This window comes from Lipotes vexillifer, unplaced genomic scaffold, assembly GCF_000442215.2.
Source record: "Lipotes vexillifer unplaced genomic scaffold, Lipotes_vexillifer_v1.1 scaffold1079, whole genome shotgun sequence".
Lineage (NCBI taxonomy): Eukaryota > Metazoa > Chordata > Mammalia > Artiodactyla > Lipotidae > Lipotes > Lipotes vexillifer.
In genome coordinates this window covers 22,300-42,375 of record NW_006772344.1, presented here as the reverse complement: position 1 = coordinate 42,375, position 20,076 = coordinate 22,300, and the positions used below count along the sequence as shown (strand labels likewise).

At 39.5% G+C, this 20,076-nt stretch overlaps 1 protein-coding gene across 1 annotated transcript in view; it reads right to left on the bottom strand.

Moving 5' to 3' along the window:
- AVL9 (AVL9 cell migration associated) overlaps positions 1-20,076 on the bottom strand; it is a 60,043-nt gene that overhangs the window by 33,931 nt on the left and 6,036 nt on the right. The window contains exons 2-4 of the mRNA XM_007447395.1: positions 7,607-7,727; positions 4,258-4,343; positions 1,590-1,661 (exon numbers count right to left, since the gene is read on the bottom strand). Coding sequence (XP_007447457.1) covers positions 1,590-1,661; positions 4,258-4,343; positions 7,607-7,727 — 279 coding nt within the window. The remainder of the gene's footprint in view (positions 1-1,589; positions 1,662-4,257; positions 4,344-7,606; positions 7,728-20,076) is intronic.

The window sequence follows — 20,076 nt, the reverse complement described above, 5'->3', positions numbered from 1 at the left end:
TATTATTATTACTGTTCTTTGAAGAATTATTCAGGAAGCCTTTCAACATGTTGTGTTTATTCAATATCCAGCACTCTTATACTTTGGTCATCTGGTCCAGCATTAAAAAACAATAATTCACTGATGTATATTTTTTCAGGCTACCCTTCTAGAAACTGTGTACAGGAATCAGATTAGCAATTTACCAATTTTCTGATATTGAAGTCTTTTATAACCATTCCTTTTCTAGGAGACTATTCTTGCCTTATATTTAAAATTACTTGGGACTTCCCTGGTGGCGCAGTGGTTAAGAATCCACCCCCTATGCAGGGGACATGGGTTCAAGCCCTGGTCTGGGAAGATCCCATATGCCACAGAGCAACTAATCCCACGCACACAACTACTGAGCCTGTGCTCTAGAGCCCGCAAGCCACAACTACTGAGCCCGCGCGCCTAGAGCCTGTGCTCTGCAACAAGAGAAGCCACTGCAATGAGAAGCCCATGCACCGCAAGGAAGAGCAGCCCCCGCTTGCTGCAAACTAGTCCGCGTGCAGCAACGAAAACCCAACACAGCCAAAAAACAAACAAACAAAAAATTACTATCTTGGAACAAATATCCTGATCCTCAAAATCTTATTAGTAAGGTCCATAGTACTAAATTATTCTCACTCAGGTTTTTTTTTTAAAGCCTAGTACTAAGCAAGCTACATTTAAATTGTCTGTGAATATAAGAAATTGGAAGAATTGCAGAAGAAATAATTAAATAAAACCATAGTTTTCTTGGTGACTAGGCTAATGAAATATTCTCAGTTTTGCATTAGGTTAACTGCAGACACATTTGTACTCAGTAATCTTATAGATCTAAGATAATTAATATGATAGATATCTAGATATTTTTTCCCACAAACAGAATTGGGGGACTATATTTTACATGCAGAACTAGGCATCTGGTGTTACTGGTAAAGGTGTTATTAACCCATTAATAATAAAAATGGGACATCACAAATGATTTAATAGAGACAGCTATGAAAAATAAGAAATGCTATATATTTTCTTTTGAAAACTAAAAAGTTAAAATGATTATAAACTTGCATCTGATCAACCTGTACAGGGAAGAAACAGTTTTAAAGTGTTGTTATCGTACAATTCATTATGTCCTTTCCTTTCCTCAAACATTTTCAGTTTTTAAAGAGCAAGCTAGGGATATAATTTTTCACTGCAAACAGCCATGCACTTTTGTATCATCAATAAAATCTGAGTAATTATGATACTTTGAATTTTAGTAAAATATTACTTATCCACAGTCTCGAGAGCAAAACAAAGCTGGATAAATGAAATATATCAGATGCCTCATTTTGCTCATGTATCAACCTCCTTCCCCACAACTGATCTATTAGATTTCCTCCCTCTTAACTAGTTTTGGGCAGAGGGGAAATGAGAGTGAACCTGCTGAAAGGCAAAGAGGAGATGCAAGAGCATCAACAATAAGCCTCTGACTAATTTTAATATATCACTGTTTTCATAAACCTCTCCTCATTCTAATAATGCTGTATCATCAAATAAAAAGCTGCCATGAGTGTTTAACAGTAACAGGTTATTTGGTCTCTTACCAGCTTGCTTAGAACACAGACACTTTTCTGAACGGTCTCTCTCGTGATATCTGCTTGCCGTACTTTCAATGCCTATTACAAACAGATAGTCATTATTAAAAATATTTCATGGACATATTTAAAAATATTTTTCAATATAAAACAGCAATCAGAAAAAGTATCTTACACTTAATTAAAAGCACTTATTGAGACTCTCAGAAGATATTTATTGAATGAATAAGTGTCAGCCAGAGCACTCTGCCAGAATCTGGCAGGCAATGGGAATATAACAGTGAGAGACAATCTCTACTCTCAAGGAATTTAGTCTGGTGGAGATTACTTTATGTGTAAATTGCCACATCCAAAATGCAAATCAGTCATCCCTGGTTCTGGTTTTAAAATCTCCCCTTTCGGAGATTAATGTTTCTGATGAGAAAGGGACAGTTTAACAGCTTGTTTCTCCAGAGATGGAAGAATTGTCAGCAGTTTTGTTAAGCTGGTTATTCTATGTTACTGGAGTCTGTCCTGGCACACCTGTATTGTATTGTAGCCCAGCCCTGAGCCGTAACTCAAGCCTCGGTGATTCTGAAGATGACTACATGAGATATCTGCAGTTCTCTGCTAGTAGGAAACAGGACTGATCAACGTCAGGTAAGGCTGTGAGGGCAGTAAGAACGACTCTTCCCCCTCTAGTGTACTGCCTGAGGTCTCCTTGGATCTGTCCTGAGGACCATGGGGTCTCAGTGTCTTCAACTGCCTGAGGCCTGATGATTCGTCATTAGATTACATCAAGAGTAAAGCCTTTCCTCTATCTGTTTCTACCTCTTTACCTTGACTGGATTCATCCATCGGGTCTCAGCTTTGTTCAAAAGGAAAGGAAAGGCTTTCTCCTAGGCTCTAAGGCTCTCTGATATCTGGTTTATCTGTCTGGTTATCAGATGAGGTGAGAACAACCTGGAGAAATGGGCAACCCCAATATACTCTGGAGTGGATCAGACTCAGGAGGTGTCGGAGACACGCAGTATGAAATGCCACTTAAAGGCTGTCTATGTAGAGCATGAGAACTGTTGTTAATGACAACAGCATCAGAGGAATAATTTTACTAGTGGTTATACAATTTACAGGGGATAAGAGGTAGTGAAAGGAACAGATTTCCAAGAAAGGGCAGCAGCTCAATTCATTTCATCTAATAAGATGTAAGGTACAAGAAGAAATCAAATGCGTAATTATTCGCAGGTTTCTTTATCTTTAAACTCAGTTATTCATTTGAACCACAAACATTTACTGGGTGTGTCCTATGTTCCAGGCCCTGTGCATGGAGGGTTATTTCACGGTAGTTAACTACTTTGGGTATGCTGGGATTTATTCGTGCAGTTTACTTTTAAATGCTTGAGGGAAACACACACACACACAGAGCAAATGTGGTAGAACATTAACAACTGTTGAATGTAGATGGTGGGTATACAGGTGTTTATTGTGCAATTCTTTTAATTTATCTGCGTGTTTGAAACATTCATTATAAATAAAAGCTGAAAGAAAAATTTTAAAGACTTACTAAGTTAATTACCCACCTGAGGAAGCTTTTAAAACTTTGTAATTGCCTAGGATCTACTACCAGAGATTCTACTTCAGTCTGTAGAAGGAAAGGCCCGGTAAGTATACTTAAATTAAAAAAAAAAAGTCTCTGGGGCTTCCCTGGCAGTCCAGTGGTTGGGACTCCGTGCTTCCACTGCAGGAGGCACAGGTTCGATCCCTGGTCAGGGAACTAAGATCCCGCATGCTGTGGCCAAAAAAAAAAAGTCGCTTGGCCAAAAAAAAGAGTCTCCATGTAGTTCTGGTTAAAAACCATTGTTTTAGAGCAGCGGTTCATAGTCTTTCCTACATATTAGAATCACCTGGGGAACTTTTAATACTCCTGACGCCCAGAACGTTAAATCAGAATCTCTGGGGTTGGGACCTAGTGATCCCAAGTATCTAAAACTCCCCAGGTGATTCCAACGCGAAGCAGAGGTTGAAAAGCGCTCAGTACTTCAGAGTATTAATCATTTCATAAGAGGAAAGAGATCTTTACTCAGAAAGGGTATCCCCACCACAAAAAGAACGGTGCTGCGCAGAAGCAAACCAGGAAAGGGGAAGCTACCCATCTTGGTTTATTTAAATTTATTAATTAGAGATATTATAGTAAGTTAGGCATTAAGCGGGAAGGTAAGTTTAAGAATGATCAAAATCTTAGTTATATATAATTAAGATAACTTGCAAGTAGTTTGCAGATACTATAAGTACTTTCCATTACTTCTAGAATGTTCCTTAAAAAAAAATACAACACTCATTACCATTCCATTTTTTAAAGTTACATACCAAACACTAGAAATAGAAAACTCAGGGACACCATGAAATTGACATACGGTATTTTGAAGACAAATGGATAATTTTGGTATCAATATCTAAAAACAATGTACAAAATTTTATACAATACAAATATAGTCGCCAATGTCAACTTAGAAAAACATTCATATGAATTAAACTGGTACTATAGAGAAAACAGCTACATGGTTTATAAAAATTTAAAACAATATCACAGGTACCACATGAAACATAAAGTATGTATTTCCCCAAATTCTACATCTTAAGTGGCCAACAATTAAACAATTTTTTAGTGTTTTTTTGGTGTTATTCATTTTAACTGTACCTTGGCTTCAATTTGTCGATAGCAAGAGATACCATATACAGTGGCTCCATTTCCATTTCTGGGTGGCAAGTGAAAAAACACAGTATCTAGGAGATATACAGAAAAAGGTAAATACCAAAGTGGACTACCCATATTAATAATGAACTTTGACGTTAATATAATGCAGTCACTTAAACAAAAACGATGAAGTAACAAGGAACCCATGTCAGACTTATTTCTAGCATCACAACCACTGGTTTCTTAGAATTCCTCTCACTGCCTTCCAGTGTACACTCATCACAAAAAGCCCAAAAGGCTGAATCATAACAGGTCGAATTGAGACTACAATCACTTTTCTCAGAAAATACTTTATTATACAGGATTATTCCAGGTAAAAAGAAAGTAAAGAATCATACAGGGAATTCTCTGATGGTCCAGTGGTTAAGACTCTGCACTCTCACTGCTAAGGGCCTGGGTTCTACCCCTGGTCGGGAAACTAAGAGCCCATAAGCCGCGTGGCCAAAAATAAGAAAAAAGAAAAAAAAAAGTTTATCCTTAGGGACTTCCTTGGTGGTGCAGTAGTTAAGAAACTGCCTGCCAATGCAGGGGACATGGGTTCGAGCCCTGGTCCAGGAAGATCCCACATGCCGCGGAGCAACTAAGCCCGTGTGCCACAACTACTGAGCCTGCGCTCCAGAGCCGGCGAGCCATAACTACTGAGCCCATGTGCCACAACTACTGAGCCCATGTGCCACAACTACTGAAGCTCGCGCACCTAGAGGCTGTGCTCTGCAACAGGAGAAGCCACCGCAATGAGAAGCCCGCGCACCATAACGAAGAGTAGATCCCGCTCGCCGCAACTAGAGAAAGCCCGCACGCAGCAACGAAGACCCAATGCAGCCAAAAACAAACAAATAAATAAATAAATTTATATTAAAAAAGAAAAGAATCATACAAACCAAAGGCAACACATACATTTTGAATAGATCCAAGAAATTCTTGGGACAATTGGGGAAATTTGAACATAGATTAGATATGAGATGGTATTATGGAATGACTGTTAAATCTCTTAGCTGTGGTAAAAGAATTGAAAGTCATCCCGGGGAATGATCTTATTTTTACAAGATGCAGGCTCAAGTATTTAAAGTGTCATGATGTTTGCAACTGACTTTCAAATAGTATAGGCAAAACTGTACACATATATAAAGAAAGTTTGTGGAATATTCACTATTCTTCCAACTTTTCTGTATGTTTAAAAGCTTTCATGATAAAAAGGTTAAAAAAAGAAGACTTGTGAGGTTAAAAGTACAGCATTTTAGTTTTTATGTTAGGGACTTCCCTGGTGGTGCAGTGGTTAAGAATCCACCTGCCAATGCAGGGGAAACGTGTTCGAGTCCTTGTCTGGGAAAATCCCACATGCCGTGGAGCAACTAAAGCCGTGCGCTACGACTACTGAGCCTGCGCTCTAGAGCCTGTGCTCTGCAACAAGAGAAGCCAGGTCAATAAGAAGCTCATGCACCGCAACAAAGAGTAGCCCCCCCTCTCTGCAACTAGAGAAAGCCTCCGCACAACAACGAGGACCCAATGCAGCCAAAAATAAATAAATAAATAAAATTTTAAAATTAATTTTATGTTAAACTGCAGAGTAATATTTGCTTCATTTCATATAAAAATTAGTAAATATTAGAAAAACAAGTAGCCAAACCAAGTTTAATCTTGTGTCTTGGCAGAGCCTCTAATACCATGATAAAGTATAGTATATTTCTTCATTAAGCCATTCAAAGCACTCATCTATACGGTGATAGGAGACTCAGTACTGACTTCATAGCATTGTTTTCCTTGAGGGTGTTAACATGCTCCCCATGCATGCAAGCAAACTTTTAAGCAGAGCACTGATGGCAGTGCTCCAGAGGTGGAGAAGCAATCCCAGCTGTTTTCAGATGGGCACTGGAGGACGAAGCTAGAGCTCCAATCAATCTGCAGCTGGTGCAGGTAAAGCTCCTTAGTTTGTCTCTGAGAGGAGTATGAAGTTTAAATGCAGAAAGTGCTACCAGCAGCAGATGTCCTAATATGGCTAATCACTTACTTTGGCCAGAGCTCTTGGCAAAGGAGGGGCCAGTGTTCACCAACCATTACCAATATAAGCCTGGCACTTCTCTGCAGATCCTCTAGTATATGACTAACTAGTCATCTCCAAAGAAGCATTTAAATATTTTATGAATAGTTACAATAGGCCAAAGGTCTTTCATTACCAAAGTACTCAGACTTGTGGCAAATTTTTTAAAAAGCCACCTACTGATTGCTCCACTGTCTGTTTACGTACCTTCTTGGTAGTTGTGTGCGCCATCTGGTAAGGCAAGGAAGGGCAAATACTTCCATTCTTCAGGTAGAATGTGACTGTCATGTCCATCTCCTGGAATCAGGGGCGGGTAAGAGAATTCAACCTAAAATGGTAAGGAATGTTAGCCAACAGGTTGATGATCAAAGGGAGCATTATATCCTGGCAGACAAAAATGCTTTCAAATTCTGAATGACAGAACTAAGGCTAAGCCACACTTCTTGATGCCATTTTCAGCAAACCTATGGTATAGAAGAGGAAAAAGAAAAAGGGAGGAAAGCCACGGAGCAACTAAGCCCGTGTGCCACAACTACTGAGCCCACATGCTGCAACTACTGAAGCCCACACGCCTAGAGCCCGTGCTCCGCAACAAGAGGAGCCACCACAATGAGAAGCCCATGCACCACAATGAAGAGTAGTCCCTGCTCGCTGCAACTAGAGAAAGCACATGAGCAGCAATGAAGACCCAACACAGCCATAAAGCCATTCAAAGCACTCATCTATACGGTGATAGGAGACTCAGTACTGACTTCATAGCATTGTTTTCCTTGAGGGTGTTAACATGCTCCCCATGCATGCAAGCAAACTTTTAAGCAGAGCACTGATGGCAGTGCTCCAGAGGTGGAGAAGCAATCCCAGCTGTTTTCAGATGGGCACTGGAGGACGAAGCTAGAGCTCCAATCAATCTGCAGCTGGTGCAGGTAAAGCTCCTTAGTTTGTCTCTGAGAGGAGTATGAAGTTTAAATGCAGAAAGTGCTACCAGCAGCAGATGTCCTAATATGGCTAATCACTTACTTTGGCCAGAGCTCTTGGCAAAGGAGGGGCCAGTGTTCACCAACCATTACCAATATAAGCCTGGCACTTCTCTGCAGATCCTCTAGTATATGACTAACTAGTCATCTCCAAAGAAGCATTTAAATATTTTATGAATAGTTACAATAGGCCAAAGGTCTTTCATTACCAAAGTACTCAGACTTGTGGCAAATTTTTTAAAAAGCCACCTACTGATTGCTCCACTGTCTGTTTACGTACCTTCTTGGTAGTTGTGTGCGCCATCTGGTAAGGCAAGGAAGGGCAAATACTTCCATTCTTCAGGTAGAATGTGACTGTCATGTCCATCTCCTGGAATCAGGGGCGGGTAAGAGAATTCAACCTAAAATGGTAAGGAATGTTAGCCAACAGGTTGATGATCAAAGGGAGCATTATATCCTGGCAGACAAAAATGCTTTCAAATTCTGAATGACAGAACTAAGGCTAAGCCACACTTCTTGATGCCATTTTCAGCAAACCTATGGTATAGAAGAGGAAAAAGAAAAAGGGAGGAAAGCCACGGAGCAACTAAGCCCGTGTGCCACAACTACTGAGCCCGCATGCTGCAACTACTGAAGCCCACACGCCTAGAGCCCGTGCTCCGCAACAAGAGGAGCCACCACAATGAGAAGCCCATGCACCACAATGAAGAGTAGTCCCTGCTCGCTGCAACTAGAGAAAGCACATGAGCAGCAATGAAGACCCAACACAGCCATAAATAAATAAATAGATACATAAAGTTTCAGAAAAAATCCCTAAAAAAAAGAAAGAAAAAAATGAGGAAAAAAACAATTTGTAAGCCTTTTCCCCCTTTTTTATTTAAAGCAGTTTAACTTTGATATGCACAAGGGTAGGGGGTAGTGGTGGTGGTGACTGGATTGGAGATGTACATTTGGGAGCTGTTATCAAATAGACGGTAACTAAAGACATGGAGCCCTGAGAAAAACCAATATCCTCCTGAACTGAGTAGGAGAGATCCAACAAAGGAGCCTAAGAAGTTGGGCCAAGTTCTAGATTTGCTTCCCATCAATTGGCTCCCTTGCTCCCAATACTTTAAGCTTTGAGTCTATGGTTTCGATGGGTTGTTAGGGAGGTGAATGGGCATTAACCACCACTTCAGGTTATTTTTTTCCCAAGACTGAGAACTGATCAATGAAGTCTCTCTAATACTGTATGTCTTGTAGAAATAACAAAGTTTTTAGTATAAGCCCCCAGTTTCTGGCATTCCCTAGGTTTACTAACATTTTCCCTTTGCTTATGGGTTTTTTGTTGTTATTTCAATAAGACTTTTGGAGAGGAAGGCAGAATTAAATGCTAAGGACTTGGGTTATCATACTGATGTAAGTTCTAAGTGTCTTATGTTTAATTTTCTTTCAAAGTATATTTAAGCAGGAATTTGCATTGCATTACTAATAAATACACTGAAGTTGGAAAAACATAGGGATAAGAATCACTTTTAGATTCCATCTTTAATGTGGAAAGACATGATGGCTCATTTCCCCACATCTCAAGGTAATCAAGGTGCCACCAGTCACATGAGAGCCGATTATAAAAGGGCTTTAATAATGATTATTTTTAACAGGTGATCTAGTTCTATATTGAAAATGTTTAAATTTCCCTGAGCCCACCTCCAGAAGCAATCAACATTTCAGTTTGAAAGGATCAGTTACTTAACATGAATTAACTGAAGGCTGGCCATAAATAATCTCAAGCTACATTTCACATTTCTTTGTATCTTCTCTATCATACCAGTTTTATATCGGCAAATCTTAAAAGTGTAAGGGAAGGCAAGGTGTGCCATAGAGGGAAAGACATAAATTCAAAGCCGATGCTATGAAGCTGGTAGTTACAGAGCTAAAAAAAATTCCCAACTCAGAATTCTTACTTTAACAGGGAAAAAAAAAAAAGAAACAATTACTGTATTTTATGTAAACACTAAAGTCCAATATGTAACACATAAGAAGTATTGGTAATTATCACAAAATAATTTCTTTTGGAAAACCACTAATTTTTATGTATAGTATTTATTTTAAAAGCATTTAGTATGGAATAAACATGCTTCTAAATAAATATAAACATAATGGACTCAAATTCTCACAAATACTTCATGAAGCATGTTGCTCTTTAGGATCCAAAAAGTTTGCCAACTAAAACTTATCACTTGCAATCTGCCTCTACAAGGATTAGGTCACTAGCCACTGCAGTCACTGACCTTCAACACACCCTGAAAGGAGTTCAGGGCGGAGATCAGGAATGAGGCACTCTGTGCTCTGGGAAAAACTGGCAGAACAGGCCTTCAGATAGTTAGATCTTTTCAGAAGATTTGAGCCCAATTTCTTGCATCTTCTCATATCTAGAAAAGCACTAAAATCATTAACGGAGACATCTGCTCCTCGTGACTAGCAGCAACCCTCTGCCAAAATGTGTGCTTGATTGCACACATCCCCCTTCACCAACTCACACGTATACTGGGACTTCCATGGTGGTACAGCGGTTAAGAATTTGCCTTCAGGGCTTCCCTGGTGGCGCAGTGGTTTGGAATCTGCCTGCCAATGCAGGGGACACGGGTTCGAGCCCTGGTCCAGAAGGATCCCACATGCCGCAGAGCAACTAAGCCCGTGCGCCACAACTACTGAGCCTGCACTCTGGAGCCCGTGTGCCACAACTGCTGAGGCCTGTGCACCTAGAGCCCATACTCTGCAGGCAGAGAGGCCACCGCAATGAGAAGCCTGCTCACCGCAACTAGAGAAAGCCCGTGGGCAGCAACGAGGACCCAACGCAGCCAAAAGTAAAATAAATAAATAAAATAATAATAATAATAGATTTAGGATATTTCCTTAAAAAAAAAAAAAAGAATCTACCTTCCAACGCAGGTGATGCAGGTTCGATCCCTGGTCGGGGAACTAAGATCCCACATGTCAAGAGGCAGCTTAGCCCGAGTGCCACAACTACTGAGCCCACACGCCACAACAAAGAGCCCGCACACCACAACGAAGACCCAGGGCAGCCATAAATAAATAAACAAACAAACAAAATCTCCATTAAAATAAAAAATCACAGGTATACTAACCTCTCCTGCTACTTCTTCAGAGCAGTTCCTCAGAGGTTTGAGAGGCTGTCTCCTGGGCTATATAGTCCTCATTTTGCCCCAAATAAAACTTAACTCACAACTCTCACGTTGTGTGTGTGTTTTTTGTATTCATTTGACAAGTTTAATCTAGAAAATTCCAAAATATAGTATGACAACGCTCAACCTCTTATTTAATATTTATTTATTTATTTTATTTATTTATTTTATTTATTTATTTTGGCTGCGCCAGGTCTTAGTTGCAGCAGGTGGGATCTTCATTGGGGCATGCGGACTTCTTAGTTGCAGCATGTGAACTCTTAGTTGTGGCATGCGTGTGGGATCTAGTTCCCCAATCAGGGCTCAAACCCAGGCCCCCTGCACTGGGAGCGCGGAGTCTTACCCACTGGACCACCAGGGAAGTCCCTCAATCTCTTATTTAAACATGGAAATGCAATTTGAAATAATAAAGTTTTTACTCATATACTGAAAAACATGAAAAAGATTATTCATATTTTGTGTTGACAAGAGTATGGGGCTTGGCTGTGGGACTGTAAATTGGTACAGCAGTTTGGATGACTATTTGGCAGTATTATCAAATCAACAATACATTGACTCAGAAATTTGTTTTAGGAATTTATCCCATGAATACAGATATTCACACAGATAAGTACAAAAATACAGAAACATGACTTATTGAAGCATAAAAATTGGAAACCTAAATATTCGTCAGAAGATTGGTCAAATAAATTTTACATCAGTTCTATCCAGCTGTAAAAAAGAATCACAGATTTATAATATATTGATAAAGCAAGATAGGTATGGTATACTATATAGTAGGTAAAATAAGAGCACTCCAGACATGTCCATCTCCTAATCCCTAGAATCTGTCAATGTCACCTTACAATGCAAAAGGACATAGCACATAAGATTATCTCCAGATGGGGATTATCCAGGTGGTCCCAATGTGATCACAAGGGTCCTTATAAGAGAGAGGCAGAAGAGACAGAGTCAGAGATATTTGAAGATGCTATGCTTCAAGATGCTTTGAAGATGGAGGAAGGGACCATGAGCTAAGGAATGCAGGCGACCTCTAGAAGCTGGAAAAGGCAAGAAAACTGATTCTCCCTTAGAGCATCCTGAAGAAACGCAGAGCTGCCAACACCTTGATTTTAGCCTAGTGAAACCCATTTCTGACTTCCAGAACGCTAATAAATTTGTGTTGTTTTAAGTGTGTTGTTTGTGGTAACAGAAGCAATAGAAAATTAATACATACTGTTAAACTTAAAAAGCAAGCAGGATATCAGTAAATATAGTATAATCCTACTTATACTGTGATTCCATTTATGCAAATGATTATACATCTTTGTAAATGGATTAAAAAACATGCTTGAAAAAACCTTTAATAGAGGTTTTATCTCTGGAGAGGTGAAAAGAGTTGGGGATTGGAGCTAAAGGAATATTCCTGTTAATTTTTTTCCATCTTTTTTTTATTTCAAACTTACAGAAAATTCGAAAGAATTCAAAAATCTTGTAACTTTCACCTATATTCACAAACTGCTAATTTTTTGGCCATATGTGCTTTATTTGTGTTGCACGTGTATACAAATACTTTCTAAACCATTTGACAGTAAGTTGAAGATATTATCATTTACTTTTAAGTAAATTGGTATTTATTTTTAAATGATTGCTTTTTAAAAATTAATTAATTAATTAATTAATTAACTTTTGCCTGTGCCGGGTCTTCGTTGTTGTGTGCAGGCTTTCTCTAGCTGTGGTTAGCGGAGGCTACTCTTCCTTGCTGTGCACGGGCTTCAGTAGTTGTGGTGGCTTAGTTGCTCCACAGCATGTAGGATCTTCCCAGACCAGGAATCGAACCTGTGTCCCCTGCATTGGCAGGTGGATTCTTAACCACTGTGCCACCAAGGAAGTCCCTAAATGATTGCTTAAATAAAAAAAATTTTTTTTGACGTGGACAATTTTTAAAGTTTTTATTGAATTTGTTACAATATTGCTTCTGTTTTATGTTTTGGTCTTTTGGCCACAAGGCACGTGGGATCTTAGCTCGGACCAGGGATGGAGCTAACCTGCACCCCCTGTGAAATCTTAACCGCTGGACTGCCAGAGAAGTCCCTAAATGACTGCTTTTAGAATAATAATTTTTAAAAAAGCAAATGATAACAACAAGCAGTTCCTAACTTCTGAAGGAAGTATTTCCATCCTATCCTTTTGGAGGCAAAGGGACATGGAGAGATCTATTTCCTTTTCTGAAGATTTAGTTATCAAATTACCAAAGGCCAGAGTCTAATATCTGATGCTATGTTATGTTCAATATATGATCCTGATTCTATTAAAGGAAGATGTTTTGAGTGACTCTAGTTTGAACTTAAAATGCAATCAACTCATAAAATTGTTACAAATATAAGTTAAGTGTAGATACTACATATGTTTGAAGAATTCCGTTGGGTAAAATAAGGCGGCATTAGACTGACTTGCATCCAGAATATTTGTAACATTGATTCTTCAGGAAAATGTATTCAGAAATTCAAACAGCTAACTTTTTTGACACAACCTTTTCATAAATTGTACACTGCCTATATTGTGTTGGCAACTTTCTAGAATTCTTCTGCTAGTTTATTTGCTACAAACAAATCCTTGCATTTGGAGACTGCTGAACTTGCTAATCAAATTTACAATAGTTCACACAAACTCCTTTCTGTGTCTACACACATACAACAATTTCTATGGCTATATGGTGTTGTTTCATTATTTAATCAATCTTTTACTGTTGAACATTTTAACTTTTCTTTAGTTATTATAAGCTATTCAGTACAGTTAAATGTGATGTAATTTAAAAAAATAGATTTTTATTTGGTCTTTGTCCCTGGTCCTGACCCAAAGCTCCTAAAACCCTTGGAATTTCCTAAGAGATAAGAGCAGCCTTTGTTATTCATAATAAGATGCTTTCAACCATACCTAAGTTTATGCTAATGAGGGGACTCTCGGTGGGCATGGGCTAAATGGCTCCAGGATGGGGCCTGGTCACCAGAACCATCAAGCCTTGATTTGAAGCTAGGAACTTTCAGCGCCACCCCTAAACCTCCGGGGAGGGGAGAGGGGCTAGAGATTGAGTTCAATCACCAATGGCTAATGATTTAATACGTTATGCTTATGTAATAAAACCTCCATAAAATCCCCAAATGATGAGGTTCAGAGAGCTTCCCAGTTGGTAAAGACACTGAGGTGCTGGGAGGATGCTGTGCCCAGGGACGGCATGGAAGTTCCATGTCCCTTCCCACATACTTTTTGTCCTATGAATCTCTTCCATTTGGCTATTCCAGAGTAGTAGCCTTTAATAAACCAGTAAAGGTAAGCAGTGTTTTCCTGAGTTTTATGAGTTGTTCTAGGAAATTTTAGAACCTGAGGGGTAGACAGAATAGAACTGAATTGTACGATATCTGGTCAGTGTGTGGGGAAAAACAAAATAACAATGAATCTGTTATCTCCCAATTAATGGGATTTATAAACCTTAAGTTGTACATCTTCATATTTTGAATACAGACTCAACACTCTATATGCCCCTTTTCAACATGTCCAAAATAATCCAGACAGACACACAATTCATGGCACATAGGTTTAAGAGGAATTCTCTTGGAGGTTACCTGAGAGTCTTACATAATACTCAGTTGAATCAAAATGCAATTTAAACAATAATGCCAATAAAACTAAGCAGTACCACAGAAAGTAAAGGTAGGTATAGTAGGCTGCCTCACTGTCCAACTCTAAGGGAAACCACCAACACTGCAGTTTACAAGAAGGGCTCTCCCTGCGACTGTGCTGTGCAGGGTCTGCATACTGTACAGGGTAGCCCTCAGTATATGTGAAAAATCACTGACAAAACCCAAAGTAAACCTTCAGAGATAAGCAACATTTAGAATGATTATCATCCAGTAAGGTTACTATTTTACTGTGAAAGTTCACAGCCCCAAATCTAAGTTAAATTTGGAGAGCAAAGATGGTATCTGGGAGGGCATTAGCACAGACAATATATAACAGATACATCAAATGTTCCCCTATGATTAACTCACACAAATTTTAAGTAGCTCTCTCTCTCTCTCTTTTTTTTTTTGCGGGCCTTTCACTGTTGTGGCCTCTCCCATTGTGGAGCACAGACTCCAGACGCACAGGCTCAGCGGCCATGGCTCACGGGCCCAGCCGCTCCGCGGCATGTGGGATCTTCCCGGACCGGGGCACGAACCCGTGTCCCCTGCATCGGCAGGTGGACTCTCAACCACTGAGCCATCAGGGAAGCCCTAAGTATCTCTCGTTTTATGTCAACCAACACTCATATGGCAAAATCTATTTTGATCTCAATTAGTAGTAATAATTTACATAACTACAAAAGAAGATAAGAGGAGGGAAAAAGAAGACAATGGCTGATTGCTAACAAGGGAAAGCTGAATAAAGATGCTCTAATCACAAGGAATAAAAGGCAATTTTTCTTAATGCTAAATGAACTATGTAAGAAATGGTGACATATACATATATATATATATATTTTTTTTTTTTTTTAAATTTTTGGCTGCTTTGGGTCTTCGTTGCTGTGCATCGGCTTCCTCTAGTTGTGGTGAGCAGGGGCTACTCTTCGTTGTGGTGTGCAGGCTTCTCAGTGTGGTGGCTTCTCTTGTTGCAGAGCACGGGCTCTAGGTGTGTGGACTTCAGTAGTTGTGGCTCTTGGGCTTAGTTGCTCTGCAGCATGTGGGATCTTCCCAGACTAGGGCTTGAACCCGTGTCCCCTGCATTGGCAGGTGGACTCCCAACCACTGCGCCACTAGGTAAGTCCTGTGACGTATGTTTATCCTCCAGGAATGGTAAAAATTACAACCCCTTTCCAAAGTTCACAAGTCGAACTGGGGTGCTCTAATCAGATTCCATCTACTTTGTCTTCAGAAGCAAAAGACTGAAAAAACAACAATGAAAAACTACAAAAACAAAACAATTAACATAGTGTCCTGGTGTGGACTTTGAGTACTTCAAAAATATCCTTTGTTCACTAACAATCCACTCCACTGTCAAGAGAACCATAAAAGCCACAATGCTAAACAGCACACAAATTAAACACATCCTTGGACCCCACAGTTATGGCTACAACAGGGCTTACTATAAGGGAAGGAGAGGGCTTCCTGAAATTCTGAAGCAACTGCTCCACCTCTCCGCTCCCTTCCTAAGTACCTCAGGGATTTTACCTCCTTTATCAGAATCACAGGGTACTTGTTTTCTTAACGGTCAAAACGTTTTAGGCACCAAGGCTCTGTCATGATGTTTTTCAATTTAAATGAAACTTTGGACGTAGAAGACACATCTTCTCTGAGTTATATTTTCCCTCGATTCAATACTAGAAAAGAAATGGCACTCTTCCTCATTAGTCTCTTACAAAGTTGGCAGAGCTGAAATTACAAAGGGATATTAGGAATACTGTATATAAAGTTCCTCTAATACAGGAGAGCTAGGAAGAGGATTTATAAAAAACATAGGGTGGAGTGATGAAGACTGGTCTTCTGGATGAGATGATATAAATAGAACATTATTTATCCCTAGGCTATTGAGAATGATTATCAAAGCTACAAAAATTATTTTCTTGCAGGAAAAAAAAATTAGAAACTTCCTAACAAATGATTTAAATCAATTTGTTTTAAGGACTTCCCTGGTGGTCCAGTGGGTTCCCAATACAGGGGGCCCAGGTTCGATCCCTGGTCGGGGAACTAGATCCCACACGCATGCCGCAACTAAGAGTTCGCATGCCGCAACTAAGACCCGGCACAGCCAAAAAGAATCAATTTGTTTTAATGAACTCTACCCTAGCAATCTCTTACACATCAATTTATTTATTTATTTTTATTTTTATTTTTTTTGCTGTACTCAGGCCTCTCCCGTTGTCAAGCATGGGCTCCGGACGCATAGGCTCAGTGGCCATGGCTCACGGGCCTAGCTGCTCCACAGCATGTGGGATCTTCCCAGACCGGGGCACAAACCCGTGTCCCCTGCATCGGCAGACAGACTCTCAACCACTGCACCACCAGGGAAGCCCCATCAATTTATTTTTAATGTATTTATTTTTGGCTGCGTTGGGTCTTCGTTGCTGCACGCAGGCTTTCTCTAGTTGTGGTGAGCGGGGGCTACTCTTCGTTGCAGTGTGCGGTCTTCTCATTGTGGTGGCTTCTCTTGCTGTGGAGCACGGGCTCTAGGCGAATGGGCTTCAATAGTTGTGGCTCGCGGGCTTAGTCGCTCTGCAGCATGTGGGATCTTCCCAGACCAGGGCTCAAACCCGTGTCCCCTGCGTTGGCAGATGGATTCTTAACCACTACGCCACCAGGGAAATCCCACACATCAATTTATTTTTAATATTTCAATATTGAACTTTTACATGGCAAAAAAGATTCCAATTTCTGGGTATGCACCACACCCACAAAATAGAATCTAACAAATTACTAATATCACCTGTGAAAGCCATGGGGGCAGGAACAGGTTTCATTAACAACCCAGTGATTTCCTCATATATTAATAAATAGCTAGCATACCCTGTGACGAGTTGGATGAAGAAAACACAAGTGCAGAGGGCCATATTTCATATCTAACTGGACACCCAAACATAGTTTATTCTGAAGTCAGACTTCTGACAATTTAATTACCTAGAACACTGCCAACTAGGAACAAGTAAGAAAAGCATCTATCAGCCTAACCAGCTGTCATGCAGCCCTGGATAATATACTAAGGAGAAGTCTTTAGGTCTTCTTTCAAAACCCATGACTAAGTCATTTTATTTCATACACATTTAGTAGATGTGCCCTCCCAGTCCACTGAAGAAAAGAAGCAACATATGAGAAAGCAGGGAGGGGAAGCTGAAAACTACAATATTATGTTTCTGGTCAACACTGAGTGAGTGAGAAGTAACTGCTCACTGCTCTGTCATCTCCCTCTCTCTGACTGGCTATCAAAAGCCCAGCTGAGTCAGAGGCATGTGCAAATCACTCTATGTTAAAATAAACCGATAAAGCCATAATACAACGAGTGACATTTGTTATGAAGGCAGAATCAACCAGACTAACTTAAACTGTGTTCAGTATATGCTGCTACAAAATCTATTTAAACAAGATCCCCATTAAAAAAAAAAAAACAACGAAAAGATGACTTAGTCTCCACACTTAGAAAAATGGTGCAAAGTCACAAGGATGTTCTTTGCTGCACTATTCAAAATAGCAAAAAATTGGAATGCCACCTAAGTGTCTAAAAAGGAGACCAGTTAAATAAAGATTTCTACAAAATACTATTTAGCTACTTTAAAAATGCTATAATTCAACACTTATCAAAATGGAAGATATTAATGGTAAAATATTACATTAAAAAGGCAGGTCCTAAAATCTGTTTATAGTATGAAACATTTTTGGAAAAAGTTATATATATTCATAAAAAATATTCCTCCAGGAATATTCAAGGCAGGTTTCTCTAGGATATAGGATTTTAAGTGCTAGTTTTCTTATTTTTTTTTCCTCTATATTTTCTGACTTTTCTACCACAGTGAGTACATACTACTTCTGAAAAGAAATGTCATTTTTTGGGACTTCCCTGGTGGTGCAGTGGTTAAGAATCTGCCTGCCAATGCAGGGGACACGGGTTCGAGCCCTGCTCCAGGAAGATCCCACATGCCACAGAGCAACTAAGCCAGCAAGCCACAACTACTGAGCCCGCTTGCCACAACTACTGAAGCCCTCGCAACTAGAGCCCGTGCTCCACAAGAGAAGCCACCACAATGAGAAGCCCGTGCACCACAATGAAGAGTAGCCCTGCTCGCCACAGCTAGAGAAAGCCCGTGCACAGCAATGAAGACCCAATGCAGCCAAAAATAAATATATAAATTTATATTTTTGAAGTCATTTTATAAAACAGCTGAAATATGATTTTTAAAATTGTCAAAAATATCAATTTAAATAACATCTTCTAAAAATATCCTGAGTTTTTAATCTGGTGGCATCTTTTTCTTTTGGCCACGCTGCATGGTATGCAGGATCTTAGTTCACCATCGTGCCCCTTGCAGTGGAAGGCGGGAGTCCTAACCACTGGACTGCCAGGGAATTCCCTCTGATGGCACTGTAACCAAAGAATATAATAGGACCAGTCTTTCTCAAAATTATTAGGTAAGTAGGTCTTCATCTTCCTCTGGTAGTGCCCATCCATGATAGACCAGGGCCCTTCTGCAGTCTCCCCTTGTCTAGCAAAATCTGTGCTCAGCAAAGGATCTGCACCACACTGATAACAAGAAGGCTACGCATGATATGTATTTTACTGGGGATCAAAGACTTAAGGCAAAGAAAGAAATTTATGCCTGCTGTATAAAAAAATAAAATTAAAAGAAAAGAAATTTATTTACTGTTAGGCACTTTCCAGCTACCTGGGGAGAATTATAAGAGGACAAAAGAAGCTTCCTGATATTTCTAAATTTCCATTACACAGGTTGACCTCCCACCCTGTTTAGCTGTGATGCCAAGACCTAAAAGAAAACTATTCCACCGCTATTAAGTGTTAATGTTGCAGCCCTGCAAAGTCAGAGATTTTCATCATTTCAGCATAGAAAAAGCATGGCTAAAATCAGCAAAAAACCTCCACCCAAATATAAAAGTGCTATGGAGGGCCAGAAAATGCAATCTTCTTTCAGGAGTTTTTCTGTATAGCTAAAAAAATAAAATCCTTAGATTTTTCCCATAATCAGCCCACTCAGACTTTTATTCTTCCCTAACCTCTAATTCTCCAAAAATTTGTTTTTTCTGTTCCAAAGACCTACTTATTCCAACAAGAATCACAAACAATACCTCCCCAATATTTCATCGTCACCACAAGATTCCATCAATAGCAGGTGCACAAACCTTGTATCTGTCAGCCAGCCTTCTGTCACCAAAACCTGAAATGGGTCAGGGCTTGACACCATCACCCTAACATAAACCAACCGTCCCCTCAAATTTCCTCAATCCATTCCTGAATTTACAATGCTACATCCTGCTACTCATGGAGATTTCCCCATCAACAGCCCACTCAGACCAAAAGGAAAATATACTGTTCTCTTCACTGCTTCTAGTTGCTTTATTCATTGTTGTAACTACTCATGTAAACATGAGTTCTAGTGCTTTAATAATTCTACTTTTTAAAGAAGTACAGTCTGGTAAAACCAGTTTATCCAAGAATTAAAACTGCTAGTTATGAACTCTATCAGAATAGTGGTCAAAATTCAAGTAATAATTCCAACTTTTTGACATCACTTTGGAAAATAACTATTCCCTATTAATTTGAGTGTTTTAAAAAGTTCCACTCTATCTATGAAAGAACCAAAAAGTTTGATATACATTGATTATACTATTTTGCCAAACATTATGCAAATCTGACAAATACAGTTTATATATTTACGTCCACAAAGCAAATAAGGAACAAGCAAAACTCTGGGACACACAATCTGTAACAAGCAAACTACTATATAGAAGATGTCCATAAATTACCTCATGTCAATGAGGCTAACTGCAGGTGAATAAGAAGGAAGAAGAATTCTTTGCTAAGTGCTAAATTTTTAAAAATTTCAGGG